The sequence below is a fragment of the Melanostigma gelatinosum genome, assembly GCF_949748355.1.
Source record: "Melanostigma gelatinosum genome assembly, chromosome: 9".
Taxonomy (NCBI): domain Eukaryota; kingdom Metazoa; phylum Chordata; class Actinopteri; order Perciformes; family Zoarcidae; genus Melanostigma; species Melanostigma gelatinosum.
This window is the reverse complement of record NC_136642.1, coordinates 26,395,076-26,409,464: the sequence shown is the minus strand read 5'-3', so window position 1 is coordinate 26,409,464 and position 14,389 is coordinate 26,395,076. Positions and strand designations below refer to the sequence as shown.

General features: G+C 40.8%; 1 protein-coding gene across 1 annotated transcript; it reads left to right on the top strand.

Annotated features, from left to right (window-relative positions):
* Window positions 1-2,067: 2,067 nt before the first annotated feature.
* Window positions 2,068-8,366, top strand: gprc6a (G protein-coupled receptor, class C, group 6, member A; the record flags this gene model as incomplete). Its single annotated transcript, XM_079275322.1, has 6 exons — window positions 2,068-2,270; window positions 2,973-3,261; window positions 4,330-5,127; window positions 5,635-5,850; window positions 6,115-6,238; window positions 7,348-8,366. The coding sequence occupies 6 exons, from the start codon at window positions 2,068-2,070 to the stop codon at window positions 8,364-8,366; spliced, it is 2,649 nt and encodes an 882-aa protein (XP_079131448.1).
* Between the last annotated feature and the right edge of the window lie 6,023 nt (window positions 8,367-14,389).

Genomic DNA, 14,389 nt, shown 5'->3' with positions numbered 1-14,389 from the left:
CCTGGCAACCAGGTGCCAGGACTTAAAGAGGGGGACAGGGGAGAGGGAACCTGGCAACCCGGTGCCAGGACTTACCTGGTGCCTGACGTGACTTTGTTGTGTGCGTCGACTCTCTTTTCCCTTTCTTCTCTCTTTTCTTGGTGGTGGTGGAGGGGGATGAGAGGTGAGGCGCTGCGACCTGGCAACCCGGAACTTGTGGGTTGGGGGCGGAGCCTCGGGGTGCGAGGTGGCGTCGTGGTCGTTGGCGTCGCGCCGGAGTGATTGCATGTCGGTACATTGTGTTTGTTTGTTGTTGCCTACGTGACTTTGGGATAGTTGTGGGGGGGCTTGTTGCGTCGATGCTCTGCGGCGGACTGTGGTGGAGTTGGAGATCAGCCTGCGCGTCTTCGATCAGCTGGTGAGTCTTCGATGGGGGACCTTGCCGGAGCGCGGGGGGGGGAGGGGGGGGGCGGCGTCTTGGGCGCTGCGTGCCGGGCAGCTAGAGTCGTCGAAGGCTCGTTCCTGCGCTGGGTCTGGAGCGAGCGAGGAAAGAGAGAGATGGGTTTACGTTTCCGTTGTCTACGTCAGGAGGTAGCGGGTCTCCCTGTGCCGCCGAGATGTGGGTAACGGGAGGACGGCCGTGAGTCCGACTCTTCGTATTGTCAGAGTCCGGCGGGTGGATGCGACTGGTCGGCGAGGTGGAGAACGCGGGTTTGGCTGGCCGGACCCTGTTGATGGCGGTTGGCGGCGTCCGTGGTGTACGTGCACGGTGTTCCGGTTTGCGTGCGGAAAACTCGCGTGTGCCGAGGCTTGGCGTGGGTAGGTATTTATAGGAGCGTGGCCGGAAGTGGGCGAGTGGCTGAGGTGTGGTCCTGCTCCTGAAATTCAGCTAAGTTTATCTCCAATTATTACACCATCAGACGGCATTACACTTTTCCTCTCGCGCACCCCCTAGAGGCAGCTCGCGCACCCCCAGGAGTGCGCGAGCTGCCTGTATTTGTCAGAACACCAGAAGTATTCTATATGTATTATTGTAATAGAGTATCTTAGTTATTAATAGCTAACCAACCATCAAACTGTTAATGATATTTAATAAGATTCAGGTGTGCTAAAGTTAGCCAGCTCTCTCCATAATGTTTCCTATTATTTTCAGGAGGTGGCATATTCATTGCCAAATTGTATACCTCTATAAATCTGGACCTTTATACCTGCTCTTGCAAAATTAGAATGGTGTCACGATGACATAATGCCCCTTCCTTCTTTTTTATATTCCTTGCACAGCCACAGAAGCTGGACAGAATAAAACACACACCTCAAATTACTAAAACAGAGATAATATGATCGAAGGCGTGGCTCAGAACAAATGGTTCAGCGGGTTTACACAGACATGTTGTTCAGGTAGTCCACAATGTGATATTTGTCATCACATCTAGTAGCTGTCACCATAGTCAGTACAAGCCTTCAGGGTTTGACCTATAGTGCTTTGGTTATGTGCAGACTGTGCATGCTTCTGTAACATGTGTTTCTGTTCCATCATATCATTTACATAATTGAATTTTAATTTTAATTTTAATATTTCATATTTAAAAAACTTTAATTGTTGTTGATCGTTAAGTTTCAACAATTGTATAGTCAATGCAAATACTATCCAGTGAAGTGTGAACTAGTACATAGATAATCTATAATTGTCATCAAAGTATTAAAAGTGGTTGGCAGTATGTGTCTGCAGGTATACAAGGTGTGTTCGTGCAGTTTTTGAAAGGTGAGGTGACTCATAATCATATTTTCACTCAGCTAAATTGTTGTTCGTGCACAACAACAAATGTTATGACAGCTGGTTCAGTAGTAACAGGGACTCACCCTGCTGTCACTCATAAGGAAGTGGGCAGGGCTGCAGGGGAGAATATGAGAATAGTAAACTGTGAAGGAGGAAGAAAGAGGGAATTTTCTTTTAGCCTATAGTGACAATGCTGAAAAAGGAGAGTATCACTCTGCTTGAGGTGAAAACCGCAGAGAGGCCAGTTAGAAGAGAGGAGAGAGGAAAAGGAGTTCAGACACTCAACACAGACGGACAGCAGAGAAGACAGTATGGACTGGGTCACTCGTGTAATCTATTTGCACATACCACTTAACCTTATCATTCTGGAAACGGGACATGCCACTGAGAAGGATACCAGGGTTCTGGGAGCTACAGCCCCTGGAGATATCATCATCGGAGGAATCTTTCCCATTCATGAAGACGTAGACAAAGAGAACAACACATTTGCACCGCAACTACAGCCATGTATCAGGTGAGATCATTCAATCCAATGCAATAAATGATAAACAGACCATCTTTTTCACTTCACTTTTCACCTAATCCTAAAAGGAGAGTTTAGTCTTGAGAAACCAGGAGATAAACTCATAATATATCCAATATTCTTCAATGGTGGAAGAAGTTATCAGAGCCTTTACTTTGGTAAAAGTAGAAATAGCACAATTAAAAAATAATAATAATAATAATAATAAATAAAAGTAGAGTCCTGCACTCAAAATTTAATTAAACTTGTATTTATTTGTAGCAATGCTTATTTTTCCCAAACTGGTGATATGTTTGTTTGTAAAGTCTTAATTTGCATATAACTACAAATAGATAAAAATGCAGTCCAGAATGTAATGAAAACAAAATTAGAATAAATAACATGATTTAGCAGTCTAAAATGGAAATACTGGCAAATCTACAACATCATTCTAAAGTAAAATAATTAACAAAAGTAAAATATTGGTAATATTTCCACACAGAACAAAACAACATTTCATCTCCAGTAGACTAATTATGATGAGAACACACTGAGGCACCTGGTGTTGCATAGTATCGTTTTAGTAACTTGATTTTTATCAGAAAGTCTTGAAATGGAAACAGTACTTCACCCTCTTCCTTCCTGTGTCGTATCAGTTCTCCAGTGTCTCACATCTTTACACATCTGTACTGTATTCATTACTTGTTTGCACAGGTTTGAAGAAAGAAGCCTGGTGAGGGTGCTGGCTATGATCAATGCAATAGAGATCGTGAATAAATCCCCTCTGCTGGCTGATGTTAACATCACTCTGGGCTACCGGATCATGGACTCCTGCTCTGATGTCAGCACAGCCCTGAAAGCCACAGCAGACTTCACCCAGCGGGCTGACTGCTACATCCGAAGCAACACCTTTGGTCAGCCAGTCATGGCTGTTGTAGGGGCCTCTTCCTCTGAAACATCCATCGCCATTGCCAGGCAACTGAGTCTCAAGATGATTCCTCAAGTAAGTAGTGAGTAACATGAAAATGCTGTTGACTCTGTGAAGGTGCCGGTAGGAGGACAGCATTTAAATGAGACAGTGTTGGCTGTTCCGTAGAACTTGCACCACAGATGAACAGGAACATAACCAGTTGCATACTCTCAGAGTGGAAGTTTATTTGGGACAGTGATCACAGAATTATCCCATTTATTGTCTGATTGGAAATGACCTGCACATTAACATTTTACTGTATTTAAATGGTTTTCTGGCAATGTTACATTTACTGTACGTATTTCTTTTCGTATTAACATATAGACACTTAACATATAGAAAATGCATTGTTCATTATTGTTATTCATACAAATAAGACTGTTTGCCGCATAACCTTCATCAGCCTGTGGGTTCAGGGTGGCCACTGAGTCACTGAAACATGCTTTGAAAATACACCATTCTATAAATCTAGTATGCAATAGGAGACTACAAGTTGGTCAGGCTATATTTCTGATCATTATTTGATACTAGTAGTTCACACCTCAGCGTGAAAACTGAACTATCCTGGGAAAATTAGTCAACATGGCTCTGCCACTATTTTGAGTGGTGAGTCCCAAGGTGTCCCAGCGTTAAGGTTATTTGAGAGATACATCAACCAAACCAGAGTATACATACATTCACAGATCTATGTACAGATTACACAAGAAGACATTTTTACAGATATTACAGATAATTAGGCTACAAGGAGCAATATGCATCCTAACGTCTAAGCTATAGACGTTATAGGTTAAAACAAGACAAAACAACAGTTTGAACCCTAAAAAACAGTCACAATGAGTTTATTAGACTTAAGTTGCAACTCAAGACCTAAGCAGAGATGTGATTGTATCATTTATGGCAGATCTCGGATCAGTTTTCTGTAATACATTTTTGATATGGTTAACATACAATCAGGCTGACAATTATTGTACACCTGGGTATGCTGTGGCTCATAGTTGGCGCCCTAACCCCTTGGCCACCAGGTCCAGCCGTTTTCATGATTATTACTTACTTACTACTTATTTTAACTGGTAAAGACATAACTTCTTTTCTTTTCTCCAGATCAGTTATTCATCAACTGCGGCTATTCTGAGTGATAAGAGCCGCTTCCCTTCCTTCATGAGGACCGTTCCCAATGATGAGCATCAGACAGCTGCCATGGTCAGTCTGCTCAGCACCTATGGCTGGAACTGGGTGGGAATAGTTACAACAGATGGAAATTACGGCCAATCAGCTCTTGACCACTTTGTGTCCCAGGCCTCTGAAAAGAGGATCTGTGTGGCCTTCAAATCAATCCTACCTCAATCTGTAACCAGTCAGGATGTCTGCTCTGCTATCATGCAGACGGCCAGAACCATCTGCAACAATCCCAAGGTACAGGTCATTGTGTCTTTTGCCAAGCCGACTCACATGATGTACCTTTACCAAGAGCTGAAGAATCAGACGCTGACAGCAGGACAGAGCATGAAGACAATGAGAAGAGTCTGGTTGGCCAGTGACAACTGGTCCTACTCCAGCTTTGTGAAAGGAAACATAACTCTGGAGGACATAGGACACATTTTGGGCTTCACCTTCAAAAATGGAGACCTGTCATCATTCAGTGAGTACTTGAGCAGACTGGAGGCAGCTGGACATGACTACATAAGGAATAACACTTTCATGCAGGAGTTCTACATGCAGCTAAAAGACGATTCTGGAGAGACTGAACTGGTGTCTAAAGCTGTGAACAGACTTAGAGAACACACTTATGCCGGCACTATCTTTAGTGTTGAGATGGCTGTGAGCGCCATTGCTCAAGCTGTGGCGTCTATCTGCAGGAACAGAGACTGCAAAACACCAGGCAAAGTGCAACCCTGGGAGGTATTCACATACATGAGTGTGCGTGTTTGTGTGTGTATGCTCTTGTGTTGTATATCTATGGTCCATATGGGTACATTTAAGAGTGAGGGTTAGGGTTAGCTGGTTTGGCTGTTGACACATTAAATATGGTACCTTGGTATACTTACCATCACCACAGGTTTGAGACAGTTCGCATTGGACGTTGGTCTCTTTCACACACCCGTGGAGATATTGGAATAAGTGAAGCTGGATGTGGTCATGAGGTAAAACAGGCTTGTCATGTTTGATCAGAGAGCACAGCAAAACATAGCTTTTCGTGGGAATAATTCATTGATGATAGAATACTATGCAGCCCTTTGAGGTTAAGAACTAAGGAAGGGGACTGGATGCAATTAATTCATGGTCTTCTCATAGTAAAGTATAGTCATGCATACAGTAAATACACAACAGGTTGTCCTTGCAAATAGTGTGGTTTTATTGACTTATCTAAGGTACTGACTTGATCATGAAATGTTTCTTGTCTTGCAGGTCCTGAAAGCTTTGTGGATGGAGGAGTTTAAACTTAGAAAAAAGAGCTATAAGTTTGACAGCAGAGGAGACATCAACCTGGGCTATGATGTGACAATGTGGAGGTCAGATGGAGGGAACATCCATGTTCATAATGTTGTGGCTGAGTATCACCCACACAACAACAACTTTACCCGCACAAACCACAGCTCCACCCAACAGCTCCAGGACCTCAAGGTCGGCCCTCCTTCAGCTGTCATTTTGTGTACACACCACACAGAGACCCACTCACACATTCTGCAGTGTGTTTACTCAAAACATTAAGATCATTAAAGCTGACTTAGGCAATACTGAAAAACAGTATTTCAGTTTTAACATTCAGTATAACCAACAATTAGTTGCACAGAATGCAGTAAAAATGAAATCAATCAGATTTACTATACAAGAGAAATAAGCCACAAACAATAATGTAATCTCACGGTCTCTCCCTGCTCTCCTCAGCACATCATCTCGAAATGCTCCAGTAGCTGCGTCCCTGGACAGTTCAAGAAAACAGCTGAGGGTCAACACACTTGTTGTTATGAGTGCATCAACTGTACTGCAAACTACTACTCTAATAACACAGGCAAGACTGCCCCCCCCCCCCACACACACACACACACAGACTTATAGCCATGCTCTGGTTCAGTCTGAATCAGATTCATTTGTTAATGAACCTCATTTTCACCTGGCATTTTAGGTGATCATATCGTTATATTTTTTATAATATGAACTATTTGTGCTTACAGTATATGACCAGAAATCCAGATCACACTTCTAGCCTTACATATTTTTCAAACAAGGAACTAATTAGCAGAAACTAAACAGGAGGCAAAAGTTCCCATTGTGCATTCTTGATTGTGTTTCCACCACATCTGGAGACCCAAATCTTGGGCAAATCTGTCCACTAAGTAGTTCAAAATGACAGCTGTGTTTATGTTGCATTTTGCATGGATGAGACAACAAAACAGTCACAGTGCTGTTCTATGTAGTCTACTATTGTGTGACTGTGATGTCCAATTGGACATGGAGAGAGACTGACGCAGCAGGGACCAGGAACTACATTTAGAAATCTGAAATGTAATTATTCTGGTCGAAACACAAGTTGAGCTCCTGAGTTCCAAAAGAGAAGAAAGTTCCTGTGGTGAAAGGTAAAAATCATCCTCTGCCTGTTACTATCATTCACATTATCTTTGTACTCCTTTTTAAACTTCATTTTTTAACACTGATTGTTGAGTAAACTCTGTCCTTTACAACTCTTGTTTAAATAGCTTTACATTCAGACATTCATAGTAAATCAATGAATCGGGATAAGCCTGTGCTACTGTAGTTGTCTGTGAAGACAGTGGACACTTTCTGTAACTGTGATAATAACTCTCACATGACAACAACTCAAATGTGACCCTCATTTGACATCAACATGTGAATGACCCAAACATGTTTGAATCCCTGAGAAGTCCACAAGAGTTAGTCAAACTGATGGAGCCTCTCGATGAGAGAAGAAACGTCCTAAAGACTAAAACAATACATCTAGTTGCCTTTAACTTCCAGTTTCCCGAGCTATTCTCATCACATTATGATGCTTATGTCAAAAACGAGGTTAGCTGATTTGGAATTCTCTTTGCACAGAGTCAAATCATTTCCTGTCTGTGATTGTTTTGTTCTGTACCTGCTTGTGCTCCTTCATCCCTGCAGATATGGACCAGTGTCTGAGCTGTGACACAAACACAGAGTGGTCTACTGATGGCAGTTCCAGCTGCATCCCCAAAGCCCTACTCTACTTCTCCTGGCAGGATGGCTTCGCTGTGGTGCTCCTAACCTTTTCTGCCCTGGGCATCTTCCTGGCTCTGCTGGTGTCTGCTCTGTTTCTACATCGCCGGGACACTCCTGTTGTAAAGGCTGCCGGAGGGCCACTGAGCCAGGTCATCCTGTTCTCTCTGGTCATCAGTGACATAAGTGCCATGCTGTTTGTAGGCCGTCCCAACAGTTTCCAGTGTCAGGCTCGACAGGTGCTCTTTGGCATCAGCTTCACTCTGTGTGTCTCCTGCATCCTGGTCAAGACCCTGCAGATCCTGCTTGCCTTCCAGGTGTACCCTGAGACGCAGGAGGTTCTGCGAAGGCTCTACCAGCCTTACCTCATTGTCAGCATCTGTGTAGCCGTACAGGCAGCTACCTGCGTCTGCTGGCTGGTGCTAAAAAGCCCATTTAATCATGTCATCAGGCATCCAACCACTCTGCTGGAGGACTGTCATGAGGGCTCATATTTGGCCTTCGGGTTGATGCTGGGCTACATAGCTGTCCTGGCTTTAGTGTGTTTCATCTGCGCCTTCAAAGGACGCAAATTGCCACAGCAGTACAACGAGGCAAAGTTCATCACCTTCAGCATGCTGCTTTACCTCATCTCCTGGCTGCTTTTTGTTCCTGTCTACGTCACCACTTCAGGAGTGTACCTGCCGGCGGTGGAGATGGTGGTCATTCTCATCTCCAACTACGGCATCCTCAGCTGTCATTTCTTCCCAAAGTGCTATATAATCCTTTTAAAAAAGGAACACAATACCAAGAGTGCTTTTAGGAAGAATCTCTATGAATACTCCAGCAAAACCGCAGAGTCCGTCTCTGTGTCTGTGGTAACAAACTGCAGAGACGGGACTAGCTGCACCAGTTTGCACAGAGGTTCAATCAAACACTGCCTCAGAAGAAGCACCAGCATATAAACTACCATTATTAAGGGTTGACAGAAATTATTAACATTGAACGATACATTTTTTATTGTAAAGAATATATATTTACAAGATCTGAGCCTCCATTTCTGTGTATTGTCAGATGTTTTTCTTCTAATGTTTCATTTGTCCTAATAAATATGGATATACTACGCCGTAATCTTTGGAAAAAACTAGTCCGAAAACATAGCAGCTGGATTATTGATCCTCTAATTGGTTTATTTCTAGCAAATCTCATTTTATATCACTCCCAATGGCTTTGACTTTGACAGATTTCACAAAAGGGGGCTGGGAGAATCCAATCATCATGAAAAAAAGACAAAAAAAATCTAACGTTCAAATTCCATGTGGCAATTTCATTTTTCAAATTTTTGATGTCCACATCCACTGTATAAAAACTCTTCGTGAGGATTGAGGAAAGTTTTGTGTGGCTACTGTTGATTGATACACCATGCACATCACAACTATTGCTGCACGCAATAAGTTATCAATGATACTTTGAATGTCAACATTATGACTGGAGCTTCAAACTGTTCGGTAGGAGTACAGCAGTAGTTGAAACATATTTTGCGCTTTCAAAGGAAACTCTTCAAAAAATCTGCTGTTCTAAATATTTGATGTGTATGAGGGAGTGAGTTTCCCACACAGAGCATACATTTAATGATTATTATCATAATGACCATATCATGACGGACAGCTCATGGAAATGTTACTATGCTGAAGCCGTCTTTTGCGATCAAAATGAACTTAAAGTACCAAAAATCAAAGTATTCATCAGAATAGCTCTTGGAAGGCTCTTTTGACGGAAGGTAAAACTTGCCTTTGTTTGTACTGGTTAGCGGGGCCGTTGCTGAAGACATTATAAGAGGGTATCTCTCCCTCACCATGGTTAAGACAGGGTGGAGGCCTAAAGCTAAACAGTCTCTTCTGGAATTCTGTTACACGTGCATCCTCTGTTGTCATCACATTTTTTTAACAGTCATTGTTGATCTTCTCCTCTCCATCATTGTTGGAATGCTGTTAAGCATTCCAACTATTGTTATCCTGTTTCTTTATTGTTGGAATGCTGTTAAGCATTCCAACTATTGTTCTTCGAATCTTTATTCAACTTCTTCTATTTCTTCCGTCGCACCGCTTCTCCTCCTTCATTTTCTAAGCTACAGAAACCGTTCAACTATTAAAATGTTCAGCTCTTTCACCAGAGGTCTGCTGTGACTTTTCATATTTCTAACCTTTAAACTTTTTGAATTATTAAGCTTTTTATTTTCAATGGGATCTCTATGGAGAATATTTTCAAATGGCTTCAGGCACACAGGTGTTCGCGATTGAGCCAATTAGTGATGTTGATAAACACACAGACTCACATACACATGCGCACATACACTCCTCTCCCTCTATCTCTCTGCGTGTCTCTCAGTCAGTCATTCAGGTCTTAGGGATCTTTAGAGGTCTTTCCCCCCTCCTCCACCCCCCCCCCCCACACGCACACGCACACACACACACACACACACACCCACCCCATTTTAAAATAAAAGCCGCACACACATGATTTGTTGCAGCTGTTACGTGTTGCATCTCGGCCAATCAGACATGAGTATTCTGATAAGTTTCCTGATTCGAGTGACATTTACACACACCGCGACACAAGAGGGAGAGACGAGGAAAGACATGGCAGAGCAGGACAACAGTCATATAAGCTGTAAAAGATAAAACATCGGACAATCTCAAAATGAGAAAGTTTGCCAGAGATATCAGAGCCTCTCTCTCTCGCTCTCTCTCTCTCTCTCTCTCTCTCTCTCTCTCTCTCTCTCTCTCATACAGTCATTCAGGTCTTAGAGACTTTTAGAGGACCCCCCCCACACACACACATCCCATTTCAAAATAAAAGCCCCAAAGAGTGAATTCTAATTGAAATGCTTGTGATGAAGCCAGGCATTTAATAACCTCTGTTTATGTGTGTCAGACATTATGATTATGTCTCCTCTCCCCCACCCAGCACCACCCTTTCAAAATAAAAGCCCCATGGATTAACTGTATTTAAACAAGCTCAAAATTAGTTTTTTTTGTTAAAAAAAATGAATGCTCGTACTAATACTGCGACAACTACTACTGCTGCTGCTAATATAGTATTACTACGACTAATAATACTTCTACTACAACTTATACTACTACAAAGATCACCACTGATGAATTTTTTTAAGCCACAGAAACTGTTCAAATATCAAAATGTTCAGCTCTTTCAGGAGAGGTGTGATATGACTTATCATATTTGTAATCTTTAAACTTTTTGAATTACTTAGGTTTTTGCAATTTGTTTTTGAATTGGATATCTATTTTCAGCAATGTTTTTGCCATTAATTTCAGTTTTCAGCATTCCAATGCATTTTCAGCAGGAAATGCTTTTTCTAGTTTCCTTTGTTTTCATCCTCCAGAGAGAAGGGATGGGTATTGTTAGGATTTTATAGATACTACTATTATCGATACTGCTAATCGGTTCTTTTTGATTATATTGAGAGAGAAAAAGACAATTAATTATAAAAGAATAAACAGTGCTTTATTATTCATACGTAGACAAATCGTCTTTTCTTGAACAGCAACAGCAGAAATGTTTAAATAACTAATTATTGTAGACTATACTCTTTAAATGCCAACAACGAATGTCAATTTGAGAACATTCCTACATGGAGGAGTATATTTGTGGTGTTGAACACCTTGGTCATCTCCCTACAGTCAAGAAATGATTATTGTTAAGGTGTGTCAGCTGGAGTGGTAATGGGACTAGCAGCTTCAACCATAGACACAAAAATGCTACATTACGCATCTTGGATTTAGAGCATAATAATCCAATACCTCGTTAAGGCCCATTAACTGAAGTTTATCTAAAGTGTCAATCGAAAAGAACTTCCTTTGGCATATTATTCTTTACAGATCTCCCCCTCTTGGCAAGTCATGTGTTTAATGGCCTGAAGTTGTAGAAAGGAGATTGGGTGTGAAGATCCTTCGAAATAACGAGCAACAGAACAGATCACATCGTTTGTGTCTGATGGAGCTCTTGTGCTCACGAATCCTCTGTTTCAGCATGCTATGTACATTTCTTTTGTTGATTTATCTGGGAAAAAAAAGTTTTCGGAGTTGCATGCTTGTACTTGTTTTTTTCTCTCCCACAAAACCACACAACAGTTGCAAATTCGTTATTGCAGGTGCACAAATCCTATTCTATAAATCACAAATTAAGAAACTCACACGTTCACATTTTTGCTAGTTACTACAGTGAATATGTTGCAAAACACATTCACACACCTGTATTGAAAAATGTGAAGTCACATAAAAAAACATGTTTTTTTATGTATGTTGTCTATGCTGTAGGCTCCTAGATGTTTATTTGTGTTAAGGTAGAAGTAAAGCTAAGCTTTACAATTTCATCTAGCTTTACTTAGCAAATGATTGCTAGTTTCCTGTCGTTCGGGAGTATGGCCAAGGCTTCATAATGTAATGTTACTGTGTTTGTGTGCGTCTGTATGTGTGTGTGTGTGCGTGCGTAATGGTCACGCCTGTGCCTGACCGTACCCTCATATACATATATACATATATACATATATATATACATATATATATATACATATATATATATATACATATACATATATATATACATATACATATATATACATATATATATATATACATATATATATATATACATATATATACATATATATATATACATATATATATATACATATATATATATATATATATATATATATATATACATACATATATATATGTATATATACAATCACATATTTGTATATCTCGTATATATATAATAACTGTTGTCAGCCTGTTAGGGGAGAGGATAAACAGTCTCAGCTGCTGCTCATTATCAAGTTTCATCCTCCACACTGAAAATCCCCACCAAGACCAATATTTGATGACTGCAGGCAGAATAAGAGCTCAACAGAAACTTGAGGATTGTAAACTCCAACCTGTTCCGAGTAATTGGATATAAGTGAGCTGACATTCCAGAGTTGTGTAATCTATTGTCACTGATACTATAATTAAGTTTCACAATAAATGAAAGTGAAGAGAGAGCAGGACAGCAGAGGTAAACATTTTATGTCGGGAGTTTCCAAGTTTTCCATTCTGTTGTTTGATCTACGAGGAAAATGAAGGCACAAAGGGCCGTCAACCTTTGCACAACCTCTGCTCCGGTTTGAAAACCCACGGACTCTCCCTTCACTTTTGCTGAGTAGCTGGGAAGCAAGACACAGATACTTCTTGGGTATTGACTTGTATTTTGGCAGTGTTTATTCATGGACAAATTGTAATCTATAATATACATTTACTGCCACTAGACACCTTCAGTGATAACCTTTCTCTCTGCTCTGATTGCCAACACCTGTCTCTCTCTCTCTCTCTTTCTTGTTATCCACACACTCACTATATTAATACTACAGCAAGAGGAAGATACCAATGATCTGCTAAACAAGCCTTTTACAAAAACAGAACTTAGCCGATGTCTCAAGAAAACCAAAACGTCGGCACCAGGCAAGGACCAGATTTGTTGTCTCATGTTAAGCAATCTAAGTGAATCTTCGAAGGATATATTCCTCGAATTATATAATAAAGTTTGGGAGGGTGGGAAATTGCCCCAAAGCTGGTAGGAGGCCATTGTAGTCCCGATACGCAAACCCGGTAAAGAGTGTACGAACCCAGGAACTATATAGGTATTAAGGGTCGAATGTATAGATGGATAAAGGATTTTTTATTAAAAAGATGTATGGAAGTCAGAGTCGGAAAGAGCTATTCGGGGACATTTGGTATTGAAAATGTAACACCAGAAGGTAGTATTGTCAGTCCATTACTATTCTCCATAATGATAAATGATGTGTTCAGTGAAATTGAAAATGGGATGGGATTGTCACTATTTGCAGATGATGGGTCAATTTGGAAGAGGGGAATAAATGGGGAATTATTTTTATTTGTATTTGTTGGTTTATTTGAACGGGACAGTGCACATTCATAAAAACATTTCTGCAAATGTGCCAGAGTTAGCCAAAAGGCTATTTTTCATCTGTAGTCCCAAATTCACAATAAAGAAACTGCAGAGAGCCATTCTGAAGGAAGAAGAAGGTACATTCTCAGTAGATAACACAAAGACAATGTTCTTTACAAGGAGACAAATTGGAGGTGAAGTAAAACGAAAACTATATAATCATGAGTTGGAGAGTAAAACACTTTAAATATTTAGGTTTGTGGTTTGATGAAAGGATAAATAAATGTAAAAAAGTATTAAATATAATGGTGTTTGGCAGATATAACTGCTTTGAAAGTCATATACAGTGGATTAATTAGATCTATATTAGATTATGGTTGTGTGGTGTTTGGATCAGCAGCAAGCACATCTCTCAAGAAACTTGATATTATTCAATATCTGGCAAAGAGAATATGCACCGGTGCCTTTAAAACAACCCCAGCAGCTGCATTACAGGTGGAAATGGGTGAAATGTCGCTAGAACTAAGTAGAACACAGTTAGCATTGAGCTATTGGGCAAATCTACAGGGACACAGTGAAGAACATCCAACACAGGAAACGTTAGAACCTTGCTGGGAAAAGGAGAAGAAGGAGACAAGAAGCTTTGGTGGACAGTAGCACAGAAAGCAACAGAACTTAACATATAGCTAAATTCAGTGGTGGGCATTTTATACCTGGGCCTTCACTGCTGTCCTGCAGCTGAAATACCACCTTATAACCACATTGTGGCACCACAGCTATTATTCATTTTTAAGGCCGTAACTATGTATATCTTCGTATTAAACTGGTACCGAGTCGTTTGAATGACACTCGAGCGTTTAGAAAATGCAAAAGCCTAAATTCAGGAAAATATAATGTTCTCAGCTGGTCTGGCTGTGAGATCCACTGTCATTCCTTAATGACAAGCCATGACCCAAAGAGATTATCATAGGATTTTACTTTACACAACTTAAATGTTGAACGTACTGCTCTGGTCTTT